Below are 26,246 nucleotides of genomic sequence, written 5' to 3' on the forward strand. Positions count from 1 at the left end.
CCGATTTTGCCGCAAAAAACGCCCTTACAACAAAATCAGCGCCTTTAATATGCCAAAAAGTGGCGTATATTTTTTTCGTAAATGACCCCCTAAGAGTCTTTAAAAATGAACATTGTCTTTCATTTTTACAAATATAACTATTAAGTGAAAGGGGAACAGATTTTTACCTTTTCCTTGGACTAATACATCAATATAGTACTGCTATAGATGTGTGTTTATGCAGCAGCTGAACACCTTACATTCTGTCTAGGGCCACTGAATACACCCACGTTACATTGCACTACAAACACTCCCATATGTTCTTTATATAGCATATAAAAGAACATGTGTTGCAGGAAGATAAAATAAACGGAAAGCACTACTTTGGCCTTAAAGAGTAACAGTTGTTTCTTTTTTTTTTCTTAAATGTGTAGGGCAAGTGATACTAATAATTTTTGAAATATACTTTATTGATTTTGTACTTTTTCATAATAAAATGTATTTGAAGCTTTACCTAATCCAGTGGCATAGCTATAGGGGAAGCAGGGGAAGCAGTTGCTTCGGGCGCCCCTCAGGAGGAAGACTAAAATATTTTATTGTTAGGGCCCCCTCAAAAGTATTATACAATGGCATTATATACAGTGACACTGTAGGAAATGGACGGAGTAGCTACCGGTCCTTGGCTGAGAGCTCAATCTTGACTAGCCACAGGAGTGGGGTTTGAATGTGAGTTGGGGGTTGCAAAGTAGTTGCTGGCGGGGGAAGGTTCAAAAATTTGATGTGTGGTCCAGTCAATTGTGTTACGCCACTGACCTAATCCATCTTCACAGCGAAATGAAGACGCTCCTGCCTCACTGCTACTGCCCTCACTTCCTCCCTACTGCCCTCACTTCCTCCCTACTGCCCTCACTTCCTCCCTAATATATCGCTACAACTGGCCATAAATACTAACTAGCTGCTGGGAGATGCAACTCCCTGCATTTCTTGGTGGCTCTTTAGTCAGCATGCCGGGCATACAGATTACACTAACAGTGTACTGATATCAGCAAGAGAGGGCAGTATATATATATATATATATATATATACAGTACAGACCAAAAGTTTGGACACACCTTCTCATTAAAGAGTTTTCTTTATTTTCATGACTATGAAAATTGTAGATTCACACTGAAGGCATCAAAACTATGAATTAACACATGTGGAATTATATACATAACAAACAAGTGTGAAACAACTGGAAATATGTCATATTCTAGGTTCTTCAAAGTAGCCACCTTTTGCTTTGATTACTGCTTTGCACACTCTTGGCATTCTCTTGATGAGCTTCAAGAGGTAGTCCCCTGAAATGGTTTTCACTTCACAGGTGTGCCCTGTCAGGTTTAATAAGTGGGATTTCTTGCCTTATAAATGGGGTTGGGACCATCAGTTGCGTTGAGGAGACGTCAGGTGGATACACAGCTGATAGTCCTACTGAATAGACTGTTAGAATTTGTATTATGGCAAGAAAAAAGCAGCTAAGTAAAGAAAAACAAGTGGCCATCATTACTTTAAGAAATGAAGGTCAGTCAGTCGGCCGAAAAATTGGAAAAACTTTGAAAGTAAGGGCTTTTTGACCATGAAGGAGAGTGATGGGGTGCTGCGCCAGATGACCTGGCCTCCACAGTCACCGGACCTGAACCCAATCGAGATGGTTTGGGGTGAGCTGGACCGCAGAGTGAAGGCAAAAGGGCCAACAAGTGCTAAGCATCTCTGGGAACTCCTTCAAGACTGTTGGAAGACCATTTCAGGGGACTACCTCTTGAAGCTCATCAAGAGAATGCCAAGAGTGTGCAAAGCAGTAATCAAAGCAAAAGGTGGCTACTTTGAAGAACCTAGAATATGACATATTTTCAGTTGTTTCACACTTGTTTGTTATGTATATAATTCCACATGTGTTAATTCATAGTTTTGATGCCTTCATAGTCATGAAAATAAAGAAAACTCTTTGAATGAGAAGGTGTGTCCAAACTTTTGGTCTGTACTGTATGTTAGGGAGGCAGTAAAGGCAGCAGCAGTGAGCAAGGACGTCTTTACTCTTCAGTACTGAGCTGCGCTGAACACTGAAGAGAGGATCTCTATGGCAACTTACTCCCAAAAAGATTACTTCTGGGTCAGTTTTGTCATGAAAAAACAAAATCAATAAATTATATTGCAAAAATTAGAATCACTTGCCTTACGCATAAAAAAAAATAAAAGTAAATGAAACGACAGTTAAACTTTAAACATTCAGCACATAGAACCTAAATGGCAGATTAAGGGGCTGTTCACATCTCGTTTTTGCTGTACGTCAGGCAGATACGTTTAGACATACAGTAAAAAAAAACGTACACAAACACATGCAATGTTGTGGTTATCTATCCTTTTTTTAACCTATATGTTTGACAGATGCGCATATGTTTCCATACATTTGCAGGGGCAGTCTGGGAACTTAAAGTGGCCCTGGAAAAAACTAAAAGTAGCCCAAGATACCAGAGTGAAGAAGAAAATACTGCCTAAATTAATTAAAAGCATCAGGTCTTTATGTACCTGGCTTTTGGCCAAGAGGAGGGTTTAGGTGGCCCTCTGGGTATCGGCCCACCGGGAAATTTCCCTGTAGGGTCTATGGCCAGTCCGCCCCTGTACATTTGTGTCTGTTTTTTGTAAGAAAAACCTTTCTTTTTTAAACGAAAGATTTAAAGGCATTACCTGAAAATTTTTTTTATAGGTTTAATGGATGGAAATGTATTATATTATGTTTCCATCCGTCTCCCATTCATTGCAATGTAAAAAAAACGCATATGTTTCTATCCGTTTTTTTTTCCAGGATAGAAAAGTGTGGCATGTTATGCTAATCTGCCCGGAAAAAAAACAAACGTAAAAAACGTAAAAAATTACAAACCAAGACAAAAGTATGTACTATGTTTGCCCAATTATAGTCTATGGGTATATCAAGCCATACGTTTCTTTACGTTTTTTTCGGATAAAAAAACATCCGCTTGACATACAGCAAAAACAAAATGTGAAAAGTCTCTTATTAGGGTTTATGCCTACTTAGACGAAGGTCAAAAAAATTGTAATCAAGTTCTCCTTACTCAGACAGGCATTACTTTTTTACATAGTAATGGATTCACTGTGAAGCCTTATTTGTACAAAAAAAAAATTAAGTATAAATATGCATATGATAGATGCATAAGAAACACCTTTACACAAAAAAAATCTTATAGTAACCACCATATTGATTTAAGAGACAGGTATAACAATCTGATTATATAGCACAAGATAAATAAAAATCATTGCTAAATGTGCGGCTTGTGCAAATATGGAAACATTTGTCAGGTAACCCCCAAGTACTGAGCTACAGGAGAACATTTCAAGTGTATATTTCCTGCGCACAGAAAAGGCAGACGTCTCAGATATACACAATAGCCCATCCTATCACTGAACACTTCAGTCATGTCACTGGTTCCTAAATAAATGATTGGCAGCATATGATAAACACTGAACCATCTCCTAAAATAAGCTGAAGCCACCGACACTTTGTACAGATCACAGATGCCTTTGAAGAATTTATGGCACTTAGTACAATACCCACTGACCACTAGTGACCACTACCAAAAAAATCCAACGAAGCAGGAATGTTGCGCAACCACTCACATTGTACCACTCATCCTAAAGCTTCCCATACACTTTAGATAGACGTTTGGCCTACAGATATTCCTCTAATGCACATGCAGGCTCAGCTTGGCCAACCGAGCAAGTCTGCGGAGCAAGCTGCTGCCAGAAACCTCTAGTGGCTTAGCACGCTTGATAAAATAATGAATAGGCATGTCTAAATCCAACAGCCTGATCCTTATTCCCCTGACATCCACTGTTTGGGAAATGTTGAGAAACTGCCATATACATTAGATTTTTGGTCAGTCCCACCAAATGTCAGGCTGACATTGATCTAATGTGTATAACCAGCTTAACAGTGACATCATATGGGATAATTTCATGAGACCATTTATGCCCAATAGATCGATAGGTTTACTATAATTATTAAGCATGCAGTCTTTCATGAGGGAGATGTTTAAGAAAAGTCTGTTTGGCATACCCAATCCCATAGGGATTCTTTGGAATAGTAGATGCTTATGGTAAGAGTGGCAATTTAGGAAGGTCTCACAGTATCTTGGGGCCTCAGTCACACCAGTCTATAGATATGTCACTTTGGGCTCCCATCCACTAGTGATCCAATAGTCATTAGATAGTACTAAAATATATGCAATTGCCTCTCACCCCTATACACTCATATATCTTATAACATAAAGTGTGCCTCTGGTTTGAGGCACCTAGACTTCAAAGGGCATTAGAATGCTGGCCAGAAACAGCATCACTCGTCCCATGTGCTGTGTCTGGTATTGCAGCTCAGCCCCGTCGGCTCGTATGGGAATGAGCTGCAATATCAGACACAGCCCATAGACAATAGTGGTGATGTTTCTGGAAAAAGCTGATTTCTCTAATCCTGGAAGACTACCTAAAATACCCATGCAGTGTATATCTAAAAAAGTGACCATAAGCTTTACATTTGACATCTTATGCAATTCCCAATATACGTTCTTAAGATAAAGAATTCCAGCTGTAAGCAGAAGCCCCCTGAATACACAAATGGGATGAAGACTATAGATGAGGGATGCCCAACCTGCGGCCCTCCAGCTGTTGCAAAACTACAACTCCCAGCATGTCTGGACAGGCTACAGCTATCAGCCTACAGCAGGGCATGGGGGGAGTTGTAGTTTTGCAACAGCTGGAGAGACGCAGGTTGGGCATCACTGCTATAGATAGTCTACAACCTATTAATGGAAATTTCCCTACAGTCTTCCAGTTTCTTATAGCTAGTGGACATATTTCAGAAGATAATACCATTACCTAATATTTAGGCTAATTCTTGCTGCCAACCATGTATTGTGTCTATAAAATAAATTTTGCTTTATCCATCCCATTAACACTGCATAATAAAGGATATCACAACTGTATAATACAAAAATCTAAAATCAAACACAGAAATTATATTCATTATATCTCTCCTGGAAACTGCAAAAAACAACATGAACATGTCTTGGGGGTTTTTCTACACGTATGTACAATACATACCACAGTGGCAGACCATGCTATTGGGTCCTTGGAGAAATAGGGCCCAGCCCTGGTTGGTCCTGTGCCCCTTGCTACTAGGTCTGAAGAACATGTGCAGGATGCCCTCCTCCACAGCAACCACATTCACAAGGAGTGAAAAATTGTCCCAAAGGTCATACAGGAATCTGCTTGTTTGGATTCTAAGTTTGAATATTATTTCTCAGACCTCAAACTTAAAGGGGTATTTCAGATTTACTAAGTAAATATTATTCAATGGGTATCTAACTTCCCAATTTCCTTCCTGTATCAAGTTCTCATGGAGCACCACCTTTACAAGCCTCCTTTCAGCTGCATCTGCCTGAAGATGGGTGACAACACACCCTGAAACATTGCTCAAGTGCTGTGAATATTGTACATTCAGTAATCAAAATACCACAAATTGCATCAAAATCCTTTGAGTGCTGTCTATGTTTCTCCACTAGAGGGCTCCTATGAGATATGTATGAATAGATCAGTGAGCTGTGAGTGTTGGACATATCATGGCAAGGACAGATTTATGTCCACAGGAAAGCATCTGTTGTATGTTAGCACAAATAGATCTTAATAGTCATTGGGAATTAACAGAAAGTATATTGGAAGGTGTTATAACGTCATTACACAATGAATAACCTATATTCGCTGAAACGGATGTACAGAACTTTTTTCAAACTTTTTTAAGTTCCTTAAAAACTATGGTCATTGCGCAGTAATTGAACTGTTACTTTTCTTGCCAAATGCAAAATTAAGCAACTTTATAAATAAAATGTATTCATTAAAGGGGTTGTCCAGCCTTTTATATGCGATGTCCTATTCTCAGGGATGGTTAATGGAGCTGTGTAGTTCCAGCGCTGAATTCTGGCATCTGAGCTACATCTAAATAGCTGATCAGTGGTGGTGTGGGATGTTGCCAAGGATCAGCTAATGATGGCCTATCCTGTGGACAGGCTGGACAGCCTTTTACTTTAGCAGAGCTAGTGTCCTTCACCTACCTGGTTGTACTTCTGAATCTGACATAAATCCCCCAGAAACCAGCTCCTGTTCCTGACAGCTGAATCTGTGTACCCCTCTATTCTCTCAGTGCTAGAGATAGCAGCAGGGAGGAGGAGGAGGTTGAACAGAGAAGATCAGTGCAGAGATGGGCAGCAAACACAATAGTCACATAAGCTGTGTAATATAAACCACATTTATTACTGGGAAAAGTCTGAAACTAGGAGCAGGTTGTAAACTGAATATCGGGGGATCACAAAATGAATGAAGATTGCAGCCTAAAACTTAGTGCAACTTTTTTTTTTTTAATCATGGTATCCACTAACATGTAAAAATACTTTTTTACATGTCAAAGGTGTCCATAGCTTTTAAAAGTGAAAACTTTCTACAAAGATCTGTTAATAAAACACACTAGTGAAGCGGGTGATGTCATAGGTCTTACATGTACACTAGAATGGGAAGACCACCTCTAGCTATGTTAATCATTACCCTGATAGCAGAAAAACTCACCCTCAAGCAGCTGGTTGTTTGGTTTTATTCATAGATACATGAAAAGAATATTATAGCTTATGAAATGTGCCTGTAACCATTCCGTAGTATTTCAATAAAACACATTTATCACAAATCACATCCTCAATTTCATCCGGTCAAGTGGCAAAGCTTTACAAAGAGTTTTAAAAAAAAAAAAAAAAGCTTTGCCAACAATAACTTGCGGTGTAACTCAATGAAAAGCTTTGCTCAAGAAGTGGCGCTGTCACTAATTATCCAATGAAAATGTGCAACTGCATGTGTTAGGTGTGTGTGTGTATATATATATATAGAGAGAGAGAATAGATAGATAAATAGATGGATATCAGATAGATAGATAGATAAATAGATAGATAATGTGAAGGGGCCAGGGTGATGATGTGCGTCTTTGCGTAAAGCTATATTCATTAAAAAAACAAAAAACTTTCCTCCCTGAGAGCCACAAATGTGAACATGCCCACAGTTTGTGATAAATGTTGTGCTTTAAATATGAACCTCCCAATGTTGCACTTTAGTATTTTCCTGTGAGGGCTGTTCTCCGCCCATATATCTACAGGTTAACTTGGCCATCTTCATGGAATAATTGGATTATTTAGCAGAAATATATATCTTAATATGGTTCAAGGTTATTTTTCTTTCATTTCGCCGTCTTCTCATAGCCATGTAGTGCAGGAAGCCACAGACCAATAATACAGTGCGACTGAGCTGAAGAGTTTTCTAATGGTTGGTTGTACCCTGTATGTACATGACTTTGCAGAGTAGACCCACAAAAGAGGAGGTGCTCCTTCATTAGGGCAGTGGTGCTCCCAACATGCTATGGTAAGAGGAGGGTATATGGTGTCAAAAAGTAATTCAAAGCTGCATTTATGAAGAAAGCAATTGCATGCCATTTTTGGCTTGGCATGTCATCCTAGTTGCGTGGGATCACCTTTCTTTCCTTGTCTTACATGGCTGCCAGTGCCCATCAGTTCAAGCATGTCTATTAGTCTGTCTCATAAATGCGGTCTTCATTGTCTCTATATGGATTGCAGAGGCTGCTTATTTCTCAATAAATATATGGTTAAATGATTCATTTTTTGGTTTGTATATTTTCCATGAAAGTGTTCTTATTCATCCTCGTCACGGTTGGCATATATCCCTGCTTCCCAACGCAGTGCCAGTGCGCTCTTCCTGCGACCCACTCTTACCGCCTCAAGGACCTGGGATGAGAAGAATCAAAGTTATTTTGTGGTTCTGTACTACTTTATCAGGGGATGGCTATTTACTGAAAACGGTTCACTATGGTCCTTTACATTTTACTCTTCACAAAAGACATTCACTTACATTTCCAATCAACGGTTATTCATAAAGTGAGAACTGAGCAATATATATCTATAACTGCATAGGAGACCAGTGATATTATTACCATAAACCATGTCCTAACCCTGCAATAATGACATTAATATTTCTGATAAAACCTGACAAAATATACAGGGTTAATAAATGGACCCTGTCATCAGTACGGGACCTTTTATTTTAGGACTTTATCCAGATACCTTAACTACATGGCACCTACTACCCAGACGCTGAAAGATCACGTCACATACAGTGATGATGGTCAGTTCGCAGTGTTCGCCAGCAGTGATTGCCAGTTCGCCGTGTTCGCCAGCGAACACATGCGAGCTGCCATCTTAACTCACAAGTCCGGCGATACACAGGTAAGCCCTTACCTGTGCCGGGAGCCGGTCTGAAATCAAATGCGGTCACCGGGAGCAGGCAGTTCCGAGAACAGCCGCCGGGGGCCTTCATCGGGCTGTTCTCAGAACTGCCTGCTCCCGGTGACTGCATTGGATTTCAGACTGGCACAGGCACAGGTAAGGGCTTACCTGTGCATCGCCGGACGGGTGAGTCTACCTTACTAAAGATGGCAGCCCGCATGTGTTCGTTGGCGAACACTGCGAACTGACCATCACTGGTCACATATAACTGCACATGAAGCACAGGAAGACCTCTGTTTCTAACTACTTACTGCTCGCACCTTGGTTCATAGGAATATATAGCCGGTGAAATTGCACCTGCTAGTTCAGTTTTGTCACACCATTGCATACATATGCTAATCTAAAGAGAACATGTACAGGTGAAGAGTTGCCTTTAAGGGTACAGTGCCATGTAATGGTGGCTGCATATGGCTGAAATGCCACGGCTATATTCGGTGGGCACAGATCCCATACTAATAGTTAATGGATCCATTATATTTCTCATTATGCCATAGTTTTAACTGCAAAACAGCATGCACATTAACAAGATTGCTAAAACGCAAGCCTACGTACTATTTGAAAAGCCTGTCCATTGGGGCTTTCACCCACATGCCGCAGTCACTATGTGGAATCATACTCTAAGGCCTCATGCACACGACCGTTGTTGTGTTTCGTTCCGCAAAATGGGGTTCCGTTGTTCCGTGATCCGTTTCCGTTTTTGATTCCGTGTGTCTTCCTTTATTTTTGGAGGACCACCAATCATAAAGGAATGTAAAAAAAAGTCTAAGACAATGATAGGAATAAAACGGGCGCAGACGCACGGACGTGGATGACAATCTTGTGTGCCTCCACGTTTTTTAGCGTTCCCATTGACTTCAATGGGTCCGTGAACCGTTTTCCGCGTAAATAATAGGACAGGTTATATTTTTTTGACGGACTGGAACCACGGATCACGGACGCGGACGGCAAACGGTGCACTATCCGCATATTCAACGGCTCCATAGAAATGAATGGGTCCACACCTGAAACGCTAAAATCGGCAGTACGGACGCGGAAGCAAACAACGGTCGTGTGCATGAGGCCTAAGGGCACGGCCACATGGCTAGGTTTTGGAAGCCAGAATCAGGAGTGGATCATAAAAGGAGAGAAAGTATAAGGTCTGTTTCACACGGTAAGGGCTCATTCAGACAGCCGTATGCTGTCCACAAAAAAGTGGATCAGTTTTTTCGCAGATTAGATGCAGACCTATTCATGAATGAGCCCTAAGTATTTTGCATCAGTATTTGGTCAGTATTTGTAAGCCAAAACCAGAAGTGAAAGAGGCCTAAATGACTTCCTCTTTCTTGAATTCACTCCTTTGTTTGGCTTCCAAAACTGCATCAGGGAAGTTGACAGTGTGGCTGTATCCCTTAGGGTCCATTCACACGTCCGCAAAAGGGTCCACACCCGTTCCGCAATTTTGCAGAACGGGTGCGGACCCATTCATTCTCTATAGGCCCGGACGTGAAGCGGAGAGCACACTATGTGCTCTCCGCTTCCGCATTTGCTGAGCGCGGCCCCGAAGTTCCGGGTTTTGGCCCCGAACCTCCGGTCCGCAGCTCCGCAAAAGTGTGAATGGACCCTTAGGGTGGGTCCACATAGAGCGTAATTCCTGCAGATTTCTGCATGGCAAATCCGCACCGTTTTACAGAACCAGCAGTGTGGATGACATTTTAAGAAATTTAAAAAATATGCATTGTAAATTGACCTGCGGAGCAGATGTTAGATCTGCAGCATGCGGATTTCATATTTTGCAATGTATAGAGTGAAATCCATGGCAAATCTGCATATAAACCAGATTTTGCAGTGTAAATTATTGATAAATAATAATATTATTAATAAATTAGCATCATAAGTAATTTAGGGAGTGATTTTGTCGGTGGAGTAGGAGCTTGTGCCAAATTTATTACGCATTTGCACCGTATTTAGGGTGGTTTGTGCCATGCCTGATGGCTTGCATTTACTAACGTGACCATGCTTTGTGAGCAGAGCTTTAGCCAAATTCAGCCAAATGTATGGTTATCATTGAGACTTTTTGCAAGAAATCTCAAAAAAGTCACAAATGTACTCCAGCCCCCTGGTGGCCTACAAACTAATGGAGCCGTTGTTATAAAGACTAGACTTTAGGGCTCATGCACACGAACGTATTTTCTTTCCGTATTGTTCTGTTATTTTCTTTTGTGGACCGTATGCAAAACCATTCATTTCAATGGGTCCGCAAAAAAAAACGGAAGCTACTGCATATTCCATTTCCATATGTTCGTTTCACAAAAAAATAGAACATGTCCTATTATTGTCTGCATTACGGTCAAGGATAGGGACCAGCTGTTCTGTTCCACAAGATACGGGATGCACACAGACGTCATCCGTTTTATTTGCAGATCCATTTTTTGTGGACTGCAAAATACATGCAGTCGTGTGCATGAGCCCTTAGACTCAAATATTGATTATTTCCAGTATGCGACAAATTTAAAATAATGATGTGCAATGTTTTGTAAACCTGTCAGGCAGACACTGTATAAAAACAGAACAATATTGATATATTAGCAACTTAGGGGGACATTTTCATATCAGGTACGTCAGGTTTTGGTGTAAAAATGTTACACAACATGCGAATTGCAACATTTTTGCCACATTTCTGTGACATGTTGGACATTTTCTTTTTATGGCGTTCCCAAGGCGGTAAAACTGACCTGTTACTTTTATTCTCCAGGTTAGTACGATTAGAGCGATACCACATATGTATAGTTTTAATACTGAAAAAAAATTAAAACCTTGAAAAATGTATTTTTGTCTTTTTGCTGCCATATTCTGACCCCTATGACTTTTTTGTAGTTATGTGTATGGAGCTGTGTGGGGTTAGTTTTTTGTGGGGTGAGCTGTATTTTTCATTGATACCAATTTGGGGCTTGTACGACTTTTTTGCAAATTTTTTATTACATTTTTTTGGTAAAGCAACCTAAAAATGGTGAATTGACTATTTTGATGTCTTTTTACATTTCACCGTTTTGGGATAAATATTTTGATATTTTAATAGTATGGGCATTTTTGCACGCAGTGATGCCTATGATGTGTATTTTTTTTATTGTTTATGTTTTTTTTTTTCATTTTGGAGAAAGGGGGGTGATTTAAATTTTTATATTTTGTAATTTTTTTTATATTTTTTAAAACATTTATTTATTTTGTAATCATTTTTTTATAGTTCCCATAGGGAACTATAACAAGCAATCATCAGATTACTTCTCACATAGACTCCAATGCATTAGCATTGGAGTCTATGGCCCCTTTCACACGAGCGAGTTTTCCGCGCGGATGCGTTGCGGGAGGTGAACGCATTGCATCCGCACGGAATCCTGACCCATTCATTTCTATGGGGCTGTTCACATGAGCGGTGATTTTCACGCATCACTTGTGCGTTGCGTGAAAATTGCAGCATGCTCCTCTTTGTGCGTTTTTCACGTAACGCAAGCTCCATAGAAATGAATGGGGTTGCGTGAAAATCGCAAGCATCCGCAAGCAAGTGCGGATGTGGTGCGATTTTCACGCATGGTTGCTAGGAGACGATCGGGATGGAGACCCGATCATTATTATTTTCCCTTATAACATGGTTATAAGGGAAAATAATAGCATTCTGAATACAGAATGCAAAGTAAAACAGCGCTGGAGGGGTTAAAAAAAATAAAAAATCATTTAACTCACCTTAATCCACTTGATCGCGATGTCGGCATCTCCTTCTGTCCGCTTTACTGAATAGGACCTGTGGTGAGCATTAATTATAGTTCAAGGACCTTTAATGACGTCACTCCGGTCATCACATGGTACGTCACATGATCTTTTACCATGGTGAATCACTATGGTAAAAGATCATGTGACGTACCATGTGATGACCGGAATGACGTCACCACAGGTCCTGTTGCTGCACAGAGATCAGATGAAGCCAGAAGGAGATGCCGGGCCGCGAACAAGTGGACTAAGGTGAGTTAAAAAATGTTTGTTTTTTTTTTTAACCCCTCCAGCGATGTTTTACTATGCATTCTGTATTCAGAATGCTATTATTTTCCCTTATAACCATGTTATAAAGGAAAATAATACTATTTACAGAACACCGATCCCAAGCCCGAACTTCTGTGAAGAAGTTCGGGTTTGGGTACCAAACACGCGCGATTTTTCTCACGCGAGTGCAAAACGCATTACAATGTTTTGCACTCGCGCGGAAAAATCGCGGGTGTTCCCGTAACGCACCCGCACCTTTTCCCGCAACGCCCGTGTGAAAGAGGCCTATAAGAAATACACTGGGGCACATTTATCATGCTTGCCCGTTTTTGGCCATAAAATTAGACAGGTGTATTTAATTCAGCTGTCTTTCTTTTGCTGAGTATTTATTAAAAGTCATACTGCCGTTGATGAATTAGACTAGGCTTATTTCTCAGTTACACAGGTTATATTCACATACACTGGTCTAATTTAATTGCGCATGAAAAAAGTTGCATGTTTGCACCAAAAAGTTGCATGTCTCCGGGACACAAAAAAAAGTTGGACTTCACCACTCAAAACAGGCGAAGAAAAGTACGCCAGCCCTGGGGTGGCTTTGAAATTAGAGTGTTTTTATGACAAATTCAGGCGCAAAAAAGGCGCACCTACATAAATAGGTCGGGAAAAAGCCTCAAAAATTCTGAATGGGTCTAAAAAAATCGAAATAGTCAAACAACCTCCAAAACAGGTGCAATTTCAGTAGTAAATGCATCTTATAAATACGACTGTCTAAACCAGCATTTTTTAGACTAAAAACAGACCCAAAAACTTTAGTAAATGTGCCCCACTAAGTTCCTATGGAGCCCTGTCACAGGCAGGGGCTCCCCAGGAATTAATACACCGCAGCCTCGTATCACTGAGGAATAAAGAGGCTGCTGCACACACACTCCAGCTCCCTTGATCCTCGCCAGGAGGAGCCAGAACACACCTGGAAGTGCGCATTTCCAGGGTTTTGCACCTCCAGATGCTGTGGTCATGTTTGACCACATCATCTGAGGGCTTAAAAGTCATTAGGCCCAGGTGTCTGCTATTTAAAACAGCAGGCACCCGGCGGCTATGGCGCCCAGGGTTAAAGGAAATCTGTCACCAGGATAATCGCTATTGAAGTAAAGCCATAGCCTAATAGCACTTAGTACCTTATTTCCAGATGTGCCTTTGTTCCAGCAAAAGATGTTTTCTATCTTCTTAAAATCCAGTTTATTTGGTATACAAATGAGCCAGTAAAGTGCCCAGAGGGGCGTCACTCTTGTAGGAAGGAACCCAGGCACGCCTCCTGCCACAATGTGTCCACCCACCCCTCCTACATCACATTCAAGCCATAACTCTGCCCCCCTTTTCCCTGCTTTCAGCATGAGGGTGAGCTTGGGCACGAGCAGGAGGCGTGCCTGGGCTCCTTCCTGCAAGAGTGACGCCCCTCTGGGCACCTTACTGGCTCATTTGCATACCAAATAAACTGGATTTTTAGAAGATAGAAAACATCTATTGCTGAAACAAAGGCACATCTGAAAATAAGGTACTAGGTACTATTAGGCTAAGGCCTCATGCACACGAACGTATTTTCATTCCGTGTCAGTTCCGTTTTTTCTGCGGACCGTATACGGAACCATTCACTTCAATGGGTCAGCAAAAAATGGAAGGTACTCCGTGTGCATTCCGTTTCCATATGTCCTTATTTCCGTTACGCAAAAAAATAGAACATGTCCTATTATTGTCCGCATTACGGACAAGGATAGGACTGTTCTATTAGGGGCCAGCTGTTCCGTTCCGCAAAATACGGAATGCAAAATACATACGGTCGTGTGCATGAGGCCTTAGACTGTCTAGTCAAAGGGGTAATGTATCAATATGCAATTGTTTTGCCTTTCTTGGAGCGTCTGCTTGGTTTCAAGTTATTTTTAGCGTTAAAATTTACAAAATGTTGAATTGCATTTGTTAAATTATTTGCATGAAATACCTCTGTATTCGTCTAAGGCCACTTTCACACGTCAGTGTTTGATCAGTGATTTCCATCAGTGATTGTGAGCTAAAACCAGGTGTGGAGCCTCCCCAGACATAGGGCTCATGCAATTTGCGGTCCCCAATGCACGGGCAACATCCGTGCGGCGGCCGGGACGGATCGAGACCTATTCAACTTGAATGGGTCCGTGATCCGTCCGCACCGCAAAAAAAATAAATAACATGTTCTATTTTTTTGTGGTGCGAGGCATGGCCAGAGACACCACGAAGCACTCCGTAATGATTCCATGGGGTTCCGATCCGTGCGCCATAAGGTATAAGGGAAAGATCTGTACCTGTTCTATGTTTTTGACCCACACCTGGTTTTGTCTCACAATAACTGATGAAAATCATTGATCAAACACTGAACAAATACTGTACAAGCAGCCTAAAACCTAATCATATTTATTACAAAACTTCTGTCTGCTTTTACTTCACTAGGGGACTGATGTATACTTGAAACTTTTTTTTGGATTTAAAAAAAAAAATGTCCCAATGATAAATGTAGCTAAAAGCTACGTATAAGAAGTTGGAGAGGGGAGGACTTAATCTCCCTTGCTTCAAGGGCTATTTTTTAGCTGCACAGTTTTGTTTTTTCCGGGAGTGGAATGATAGCCCACTCTGTAAGTATTTAGTGAATAGATCTCCATATGATAATTTTTTTACGTTATTGGAGTCTGATCAATTGACCGACTCCGATAAGGAATTTAAATCCGCAAGGAATCTTTTTATGAGGTCATGGTACTCTATTAGACTTTGGTGTGGAGTGAATGGTTCAATGGGATGTACTCCTTTGTGGTATAATAAGCACTTGCAAACTTTAGTTGAATTAGGCAGAGATCCATATTGGCAAAAAGGTAATATTTTGTATGTGACACAGGTAGTAGGTAATGGAGATATTGTTCCATTCACGGTATTATCACAAAGAGAAAAGTCACAGAAACTATTATGGTTTCAGTACTTAGTTAAGATCGGCACTTTTAAGTATTAAAAAAAAAATAGACTTGAAATACACATTTGTATACAATTTAATGATTTGATAGGGAACTTGGGGCAAAGGATGAAGATTTCCCAACTTTCTAAAAATTTACTTATACCACGATTTGGAGATACCTGCTCCCCTGGACAGAGGGCTTGGCAAAATGAATGTTCAACGATTAAGGCCTCATGCACACGACCGTTGTGTGCATCCGTGTCCGTTGTTCCATTTTCCGTGATTTTCTGCGGACCCATTGACTTTCAATGGGTCCGTTGAAAACTCGGAAAATGCACCGTTGTTCATCCGCGTCCGTGATCCGTGTTTCCTGTCCGTCAAAAAAATAGGACCTGTCCTATTTTTTAGACGGACAACGGTTCACGGCCCCATTCAAGTCAATGGGTCAGTGAAAAAACACGGATGCACACAAGATTGTCATCCGTGTCCGTGATCCGTGTCCGTGGCTACTTTCACACAGACGGATCCGCAGATCCGTCTGCATAAAAGCTTTTTCAGATCCTAACACAGAGGCGTTCCCATAGTGATGGGGACGCTTCAAGTTAGAATATACTACGAACTGTGTACATGACTGCCCCCTGCTGCCTGGCTGCACCTGATCTCTTACAGGGGGCTGTGATCCGCACAATTAACCCCTCAGGTGCCGCACCTGAGGGGTTAATTGTGCATACCATAGCCCCCTGCTAATATTCAGCGTGGCTTTTATACAGCCTTTCAAGCAGAAAATTGCGAACCGCCTGAACCCTGGCTGTTTCTCATTGTCCTATTCAGTTCTGAGAATTCGGCTGCTCCAAACCCCCTCGTTGTATGTCCACCCCCCAGGTGGGGTGCAGCCCCTCAATAACGCATCAGTGCAGAACGGCTGCCACCAATGATGGGGGGGGGGATTTTAATTAGGAGGGGGGAGAGGGGAGGCCGCACTGGCCACCAATGAATTAAATATAGGGGAGGGAGGGGGGCCGCACTGGCCACCAATGAATTAAATACAGGGGAGGGAGGGAGGGGGGCCGCACTGGCCACCAATGAATTAAATACAGGGGAGAGAGGGAGGGGGGGCCGCACTGGCCACCAATGAATTTAAAACTGGGGAGGGAGTGGGGTCTGCCCCCTCCTGCCTGGCAGCACCTGATCTCTTACAGGGGGCTATGATATGCACAATTAACCCCTGAGGTGCCGCACCTGAGGGGTTAATTGTGCGGATCACAGCCCCCTGTAAGAGATCAGGTGCTGCCAGGCAGCAGGGGGCAGTCATGTACACAGTTCTTAGTATATTCTAACTTGAAGCGTCCCCATCACTATGGGAACGCCTCTTTGTTAGAATATACTGTCGGATCTGAGTTTTCACGATATAACTCAAATCCGATGGTATATTTTAACATAGAGGCGTTCCCATGGTGATGGGGACGCTTTAAGTTAAAATATACCATCGGATTGGAGAAAACTCAGATCCGATGGTATAATAGGGACTTCTGACTTTACATTGAAAGTCAATGGGGGACGGATCCGTTTGCAATTGCACCATATTGTGTCAAGGTCAAACGGATCCGTCCCCATTGACTTGCATTGTAAGTCAGGACGGATCCGTTTGGCTCCGCATGGCCAGGCGGACACCAAAACGACTTTTTTTTTTACTTTCCTTCATGCCCGTGGATCCTCCTAAAATCATGGAAGACCCCCGGAAGAAAAACCGGACATGGATCACGGAACTACGGAACCTGTTTTTGCGGACCGCAAAAAAAACCGGTCGTGTGCATGAGGCCTTACTTGGATGACCAGGAGAAGGAACTTCAGGATTTAAAATTGGTTTCACACAATTTTAATCACGTTGTGGTGCAGTTTAATATTCTACATAGACTTTACGTTACACCTTTTTGGCTTAAGAGATGTGGTATTAGGAGCGACTCCAATTGCCCTAGGTGTGATGTTCCTGATGCAGATTATTTGCATATGTTCTGGTTCTGTGTAGAGCTGAAATAATACTGGGGGGCTATTCATAATTACATAGAGGGAAAACTGAATGTGCGGATACCTTTTACTGCTGAATGTTTGGTATTGGGTGATCTTACCAAGGTGGGCTGTCAGCAATATAAAAAAAATCTTTTGTTTAAGATAATAGCACGTTCTTGGTTTGCGCGAGATGCTCCCAGTATGAATACATGGCTAAATTTGGTAAATACTAATAACAGATAGTAACATAGTAACATAGTAACATAGTAACATAGTAACATAGTAACATAGTAACATAGTACATAAGGCCGAAAAAAGACATTTGTCCATCCAGTTCGGCCTGTCATCCTACAAGTTGATCCAGAGGAAGGCAAAAAAAACCCTGTGAGGTAGAAGCCAATTTTCCTCACTTTAGGGGAATAAAAAATTCCTTCCCGACTCCAATCAGGCAATCAGAATAACTCCCTGGATCAACGACCCCTCTCTAGTAGCTATAGCCTGTAATATTATTACACTCCAGAAATACATCCAGGCCCCTCTTGAATTCCTTTATTGTACTCACCATCACCACCTCCTCAGGCAGAGAGTTCCATAGTCTCACTGCTCTTACCGTAAAGAACCCTTTTCTATGTTTGTGTACAAACCTTCTTTCCTCCAAACGCAGAGGATGTCCCCTCGTCACAGTCACAGTCCTGGGGATAAATAGATGATGGGATAGATCTCTGTACTGCCCCCTGATATATTTATACATAGTAATTAGATCTCCCCTCAGTCGTCTTTTTTCTAACGTGAATAACCCTAATTTTGATAATCTTTCAGGGTACTGTAGTTGCCCCATTCCAGTTATTACTTTAGTTGCCCTCCTCTGGACCCTCTCCAGCTCTGCTATGTCTGCCTTGTTTACAGGAGCCCAGAACTGTACACAGTACTCCATGTGTGGTCTGACCAGTGATTTGTAAAGTAGTAGGAATATGTTCTCATCACGGGCATCTATGCCCCTTTTGATGCAACCCATTATCTTATTGGCCTTGGCAGCCGCTGCCTGACACTGTTTTTTGCAGCTTAGTTTGCTGTTTATTAAAATTCCTAGATCCTTTTCCATGTCAGTGTTACCGAGTGTTTTACCATTTAGTATGTACGGGTGACTTGCATTATTCCTTCCCATGTGCATAACTTTACATTTCTCAGTGTTAAACCTCATCTGCCACTTATCTGCCCAAGCCTCCAATCTATCCAGATCCCTCTGTAGTAGTATACTGTCCTCTTCAGTGTTAATTACTTTACACAGTTTAGTGTCATCTGCGAAAATTGATATTTTACTATGCAAGCCTTCTACAAGATCATTAATAAATATATTGAAGAGAATAGGGCCCAATACTGACCCCTGAGGTACTCCACTAGTGACAGTGACCCAATCTGAGTATGTACCGTTAATAACCACCCTCTGTTTTCTATCATTGAGCCAGTTACTTACCCACTTACAGACGTTTTCTCCGAGTCCGAGCATTCTCATTTTATATACTAACCTTTTATGAGGTACAGTGTCAAATGCTTTGGAGAAGTCCAGATACACGACATCCATTGATTTGCCGCTGTCAAGTCTAGTACTTACCTCCTCATAGAAACTGATTAAATTAGTTTGACATGACCGATCCCTCACGAAGCCATGCTGATATGGCGTTATTTGCTTATTTCCCATAAGATGCTCTAACATAGCATCTCTCAGAAAACCTTCAAACAGTTTACCCACAACAGATGTTAAACTTACCGGCCTATAGTTTCCAGGCTCTGTTTTTGGACCCTTTTTGAATATTGGCACCACATTTGCCATGCGCCAATCCTGTGGGACATTCCCTGTTAGTACAGAGTCCGCAAATATCAGAAATAAGGGTCTGGCTATGACATTACTTAATTCCCTTAGGATACGGGGGTGTATGCCATCCGGTCCTGGCGATTTGTCTATTTTGATTTTTTTAAGTCGCTGTTGTACTTCTTCCTGGGTCAGACAGGACACTTTTAATGGCGAATTTATTTCAGCATTCAGCATTTCATCTGACAGTTTATTTTCCTCAGTGAATACATTGGAGAAAAAAATATTTAACAGCTTTGCTTTCTCCTCGTCGCTCTCTGCGACTCCCCCCTCATTACTCTTTAAAGGGCCGACACCTTCAGATTTATACTTTTTAACATTTATATAATTGAAGAACATTTTAGGGTTAGTTTTACTCTGTTTGGCAATTAATCTCTCGGTCTCTAGTTTGGCCGCTTTTATTTGTTTTTTACATGTTCTGTTTTTTTCCTTATAGTTTTTCAGTGCTTCCGTGCTACCCTTCTGTTTTAGGGTTTTATATGCTTTCTTTTTGTCATTTATTGCTTTCTTTACAGTTCTGTTTATCCACATTGGTTTCTTTTTGTTCCTTAACCTTTTATTCCCATACGGTATGTACCTCTCACAATGAGATTTTAGGATGTTTTTAAAGATATCCCATTTTTTGGCTGTATTTTTATTTTTGAGGACTTTGTCCCAGTTAGTTAGGCCTATGGCCTCTCTTAGTTGGCTAAATTTAGCTTTTTTGAAGTTTGGTATTTTTGTTTCTCCCTGTAGAAACGCTCTTTTGAATGATAATTGGAAGGTTATTACTTTATGGTCACTATTTCCCAGGTGTCCCCCAACCTGCACGTCTGTTGTTCTGTCAGGTCTATTGGTTAATATTAAGTCCAGTATGGCCGTCCCTCTAGTCGGGTCCTGAACCAGTTGGGAGAGATAATGGTCTTTGGTTATTGCCAAGAATCTGTTTCCTTTATGAGATATACAAGTTTCAGTTTCCCAGTCTATATCTGGGTAGTTGAAGTCCCCCATAATAACCACCTCATTATGATTTGCCGCCTTGTCTATCTCGTTTAGTAGTAGATTTTCTGTGGACTCTGGTATATTAGGTGGTTTATAGTAGACTCCTATTAGTAATTTATTGTTGTTTTTAGCTCCATGTATCTCTACCCACAGTGACTCCACATGTTCATGTCCCTCACTTATATCTTCACGGAGTGTGGGCTTTAGACAAGATTTTACATAAAGGCAGACCCCTCCCCCTCTCCGGTTTTGACGATCCTTTCTGAACAGACTGTAACCTTGTACATTAACTGCCCAGTCATAGCTATCATCCAGCCATGTCTCAGTTATTCCCACTATGTCATAGTCCTCCTCACACATCACTAATTCCAGTTCACCAGTTTTATTAGTCAGACTTCTGGCATTAGTATACATACATATGAGAGGTTTATGTATATTTTTTACCCTACACCTTTCCTTCTGAACTGTTCTTGTCCCTCCTTCCATTTCTCCCCCAGTCCCACTACCTTGCCCCCGGTCTCTATCTGCACTATCTTCCCCTTCTATAGTGTAATTACCCTCCCCCCCAGTCCCTAGTTTAAACACTCCTCCAATATATTTTGTATAATAGAAATATTGAGTTAAAATGGCTTAGAATCTGGGGAGATTTGAATCCCTAGAGCAGGCATGGCCAACCTGTGGCTCTCCAGCTGTTGTAAAACTACAACTCCCACCATGCCCTGCTGTAGGCCTATAGCTGTAGGCAGTCTGAGCATGCTGGGAGTTGTAGTTTTGCAACAGCTGGAGAGCCTCAGGCTGGCCATCCCTGCCCTAGAGCTTCCTCCGTTTTTTCCATCCTTCTCCATCTCTCCTCGGTCTGGTTACGGAGGGGTGGTGGTGGAGGGAGGACACATCATAGGAGGGAAGGGGGAGGGACTGGGGGGGGGGGTATTTTGGTTGAAAAAAAGATGTTAATATTTATATGTTTTTATAAAACTGATTGTTGAAATTGGAACTTTAATAAAGAAAGTTTAAAAAAATAAAAATAAAATGTAGCTAAAAATGTAGCTCAGCATAAAACCATCTGGCCGCCTCTTGAACCTTACCATATCCATTTTGTGGTCCACAGACCGAGGATCTGAAAAATACGAATGCAGTCTGTGTGCCATCCGCATTTTTTAAAATTTGATTTCAATGGGTCCTTGGGCTGCATTCAGCCGATATATTCTATCCTTTTGTGGAACGGACATATGGATGCCGAAAGCACACGGATAATCTACTTGGCTGCAAAATGTGGACCATGGTCCCATTGAGGTCAATGGGTACGCGGAAAATGTGGGGGCGGGCAAACTGGGCAACTGCCCAGGGCCCCCATTGTCTAAGGGGCCCCCTGCTTCAGTGCTGCTGTTCAGCTGAATGTCCGAGGAAGCAAACGGGTGGACAGCTGAACAGCTGCACTTTACAATGCAGTGTAAGGTGCCCTCCCTCAAATATAAGAGAAATCAGTGCTGACAGGACCTGCGATAATGTCAGATGCAGGAGGTGGAGCTCAGCAGAGAAGAGGGGATGAAGGACCTGCAATGACCTCACCATCATGTGACCAGAACAGGAGGCGGAGCTCAGCAGTGCAGTAATGTAATGAAGAAGAAGACAGGCATGCATGTGAAGAAGTATGGATTCAATGTAAGTGCAAGGGAAATGCTGGGAGTTGTAGTTCTCTCCTCTTATACCTCCTGTTATGTAATATCAGAGTACATTAGAAGTGGAGGTATGAGGAGAGAACTATAACTCCCAGCATGTCCAGCTTGTTATGTAATATCAGAGTACATTACAAGAGGAGGTATAAGAGGAGAGGACTACAACTCTCAGCATGTTCAGGCCATTATTATATAATATCAGGGTACATTACAACATCCTGGATATGCTGGGAGTTGTATACCTCCTCTTACAATGTACTCTGATATTACATAATAACTGCTTGGGCATGCTGGGAGTTGTAGTCTTCTCTTATACCTCCCCCAGTAATGTGCTCTGATATTAAATAATAATGGCTTAGACATACTGGGAGTTATAGTCCTCTCCTGTTATACCTTCTGCAGTAATGTGCTCTGAATTAGGACTAGGACGATGGATAGGGGGGGCGCACTCATGGCCGTCCAACTTCACAAGCCTGAGGCCACTAGGCCTCAAGCCTGTGAGGCATTAGAACAGAGCAAGAAGCCACAATGACATCACTGCAACCTCCTGCTCTGTCTCACATTATGACGTCATCACGTGGACCCGGAGCAGGAGTGGTGATGTCATTGGGACCGCATGCATCAGGACGCAGCAACACAAGCCACAGATAAAACTGGGGGCGTGAGGAAGGCTTTTTTTTTTTTATACTAAATGTCCACACTGCTGGGGGCACCAGGAAAGGGGGAAGGAGATCATTATATATACCTGGCACTACTGGGGAGGAATGGAGAAGCATTAGTCTACTTTCACACTCGCGTTTTGGCTTTCCGTTTGTGAAATCCGTTCAGGGCTCTCACAAGCGGTCCAAAACGGATCAGTTTGTATTCTAATGCATTCTGAATGGAAAAGAATCCGCTCAGAATGCATCAGTTTGCATCAGTTCAGTCTTCATTCCGCTTTGGAGGCGGACACCAAAACGCTGTTTGCAGCGTTTTGGTGTCTGTCTGATGAAACTGAGCAAAACGGATCCGTCCTGGCACACAATGTAAGTCAATGGGGACGGATCCGTTTTCACTGACACATTCTAGCACAATAGTAAACGGATCCGTCCTCCATTGACTTTCAATGGTGTTCATGACGGATCCGTCTTGGCTATGTTAAAGATAATACAAACTGATCCGTTCTGAACAGATGCAGACGGTTGTATTATCTGAACGGATGCGTACATGACGGATCCGCACAAAACGCGAGTGTGAAAGTAGCCTATACTGGCACTACGGTGGAACATTATATATATATATTGGCACTACGGGGGGAAGCATTATATATTGGGCGGCACTACAGTGGGACATTAGAGCCACTGGGAGCATTATGTTTATATTATTACTTCTAGAGTACTGTAGGGGCGCTATTATTATTTGATGCAAAATGGAGGGCATTGCTACTAATGGGGGCTATCTTTCTTGGGGAGTATTATCACTATTGGGGGCATCATTACTAATGAGGGCAGTCTGGGTGTATAGTATAGTATAGTGTTTGTGGACATGGGGGGGAGCACAACAGGCACAGTACTGGGGGTAGCTTCAAGAGGTTCTCCGGGTTTTTTCATATTGATAACCTATCCTTAGGATAGGTCAACAATATTAGATCGGCGGGGGTCTGACACTCCTCCCTCCCGACGATCAGCTGTTTGAGGAGACGCGGGGCGCTGTGCACATGTGCCGTCTCCCTTCTCTCTTCCTGCTCTGCTGCTGTATGTTTGTGGGACAGCAGCAGTGAACAGCACGCGCCATCTCCTCAAACAGCTGATCGGCGGGGGTTTTGGATGTCGGACTCTGTTTTTAGCACATTATTACAAGATGTGGGCCCCCTCTTTTGATTTTGCCCAGGGCCACATTTTGTCTAAAACCGGCCCTGCGGACGGTATCCGTATTTAGCAGATTCACCTTTTGCATACTGCAAAATACATACTGTCGTGTGCATGAGGCCTAAATGTAAACTGCTGGCTATGGCACAAACCACCCTAAAAATGCCCTCTCCAGTGGCCCAGCACACTTAAAAACATTACCTCCTAATTTTATGCTACCTATTAAACTGGCTTAGTGTATGCTACATTTTTGAACCAAAATTCTGGTGCAGTTTTGGCACATCTTAAGCCATGCCCCCTTTTCCGATAAGCTGTGTCCCATTGTTGCAATAGGCGGAAAAAGAACAAGAACATAAAGATATGATGGCTTCACAAACCACAAAATATCTAGTAATAATGCGGTGCAGGTTTACCTTTAAACAGCTTATCCTGGTCTGCACCAATATTTAATATACAGTAAGTGTGCGTGCATGTGTATATACTGTGTATATATATATATATATATATATATATATATATATATATATACTCACCTAAAGAATTATTAGGAACACCATACTAATACGGTGTTGGACCCCCTTTTGCCTTCAGAACTGCCTTAATTCTACGTGGCATTGATTCAACAAGGTGCTGATAGCATTCTTTAGAAATGTCGGCCCATATTGATAGGATAGCATCTTGCAGTTGATGGAGATTTGAGGGATGCACATCCAGGGCACGAAGCTCCCGTTCCACCACATCCCAAAGATGCTCTATTGGGTTGAGATCTGGTGACTGTGGGGGCCATTTTAGTACAGTGAACTCATTGTCATGTTCAAGAAACCAATTTGAAATGATTCGAGCTTTGTGACATGGTGCATTATCCTGCTGGAAGTAGCCATCAGATGATGGATACATGTTCTCATTCTGTTTACGCCAAATTCGGACTCTACCATTTGAATGTCTTAACAGAAATCGAGACTCATCAGACCAGGCAACATTTTTCCAGTCTTCAACAGTCCAATTTTGGTGAGCTCGTGCAAATTGTAGCCTCTTTTTCCTATTTGTAGTGGAGATGAGTGGTACCTGGTGGGGTCTTCTGCTGTTGTAGCCCATCCGCCTCAAGGTTGTGCGTGTTGTGGCTTCACAAATGCTTTGCTGCATACCTCAGTTGTAACGAGTGGTTATTTCAGTCAACGTTGCTCTTCTATCAGCTTGAATCAGTCGGCCCATTCTCCTCTAACCTCTAGCATCCACAAGGCATTTTTGCCCACAGGACTGCCGCATACTGGATGTTTTTTCCTTTTCACACCATTCTTTGTAAACCCTAGAAATGGTTGTACGTGAAAATCCCAGTAACTGAGCAGATTGTGAAATACTCAGCCCGGCCCGTCTGGCACCAACAACCATGCCATGCTCAAAATTGCTTAAATCACCTTTCTTTCCCATTCTGACATTCAGTTTGGAGTTCAGGAGATTGTCTTGACCAGGACCACACCCCTAAATGCATTGAAGCAACTGCCATGTGATTGGTTGACTAGATAATTGCATTAATGAGAAATAGAACAGGTGTTCTTAATAATTCTTTAGGTGAGTGTATATATATATATATATATATATATATATATATATATATATATATATAATAGTTGCCAACTGACCCAAATTTACAGGAACTGTCTCTGATTTTCAAAGACAGTCCCGCCAAATGTGGGCTTCCCCAGGCCAAAAATGGACAGGACTAACGATAACCGCACCCTCGAATGGGCGTTACCATGCAGAATTTGGCCGTTCTCAGGGGAAGGCTCCCTATTTTACCAACCAAAACATTGGTAAGTATGATATATATATATATATATATATATATATATATAGAGAGAGAGAGAGAGAGAGGTTGTAGAAGAGTTTTCACTGTATGTACGTACAGACCATATACAGACAAATCACAAACATAATGACAAGGAAACCATGCAGTGAAGAATATCCATGCAACCATGGGAATACAGTCAGATCACAGGTACCTCAGTAGTCACTCTGTAAGACAGTAATTTACAGGTGTACTGGTGAGAGAGAAGGAAAAGAAGAGTATTAGTACACTAGACACTGACAGACATGAGACACAGTAAAAGCAGCATGTGGATGGTATTTCAGATGTAAGGCAGCAGGGTCATACAGAACATTGTAAGATAACATCTCTCTCTATTGTGTTTGGTAAGTGTTCTACTGTCTTATTACCACTGTATCAAAGAGCATGAAGTGTCTACTCAAAAGAGTACAGCCACCCACAGAATCTCCACTATAACTCATGGTGTTTAAAATCCTTGCCAAGGCATCATGGCAGCCGAATGCTTCTCAAAACATGAAGTACGGTATGCTTCTGAGAACGTGAAATGTTGTGGCCTCTTCAAACAGCTAATCGGAAGGAGTGCCGGGAGTTGGGCCCCGACTCCTCTTATATTGATGACCTATCCTGAGAATAGGCCATCAATA

At 41.9% G+C, this 26,246-nt stretch overlaps 1 protein-coding gene across 10 annotated transcripts in view; it reads right to left on the minus strand.

The window, feature by feature from the left end:
• Positions 1-2,394: 2,394 nt before the first annotated feature.
• PALM2AKAP2 (PALM2 and AKAP2 fusion) overlaps positions 2,395-26,246 on the minus strand; it is a 371,929-nt gene continuing 348,077 nt past the window's right edge. For all 10 annotated transcript variants that reach the window (XM_040417327.1, XM_040417326.1, XM_040417325.1 and 7 more), the window contains one exon: positions 2,395-7,859. In XM_040417327.1, coding sequence (XP_040273261.1) covers positions 7,852-7,859 — 8 coding nt within the window. In that variant the 3' untranslated portion in view covers positions 2,395-7,851. The remainder of the gene's footprint in view (positions 7,860-26,246) is intronic.

Source organism: Bufo bufo, chromosome 2, assembly GCF_905171765.1.
Source record: "Bufo bufo chromosome 2, aBufBuf1.1, whole genome shotgun sequence".
In the NCBI taxonomy this organism is placed as follows: domain Eukaryota; kingdom Metazoa; phylum Chordata; class Amphibia; order Anura; family Bufonidae; genus Bufo; species Bufo bufo.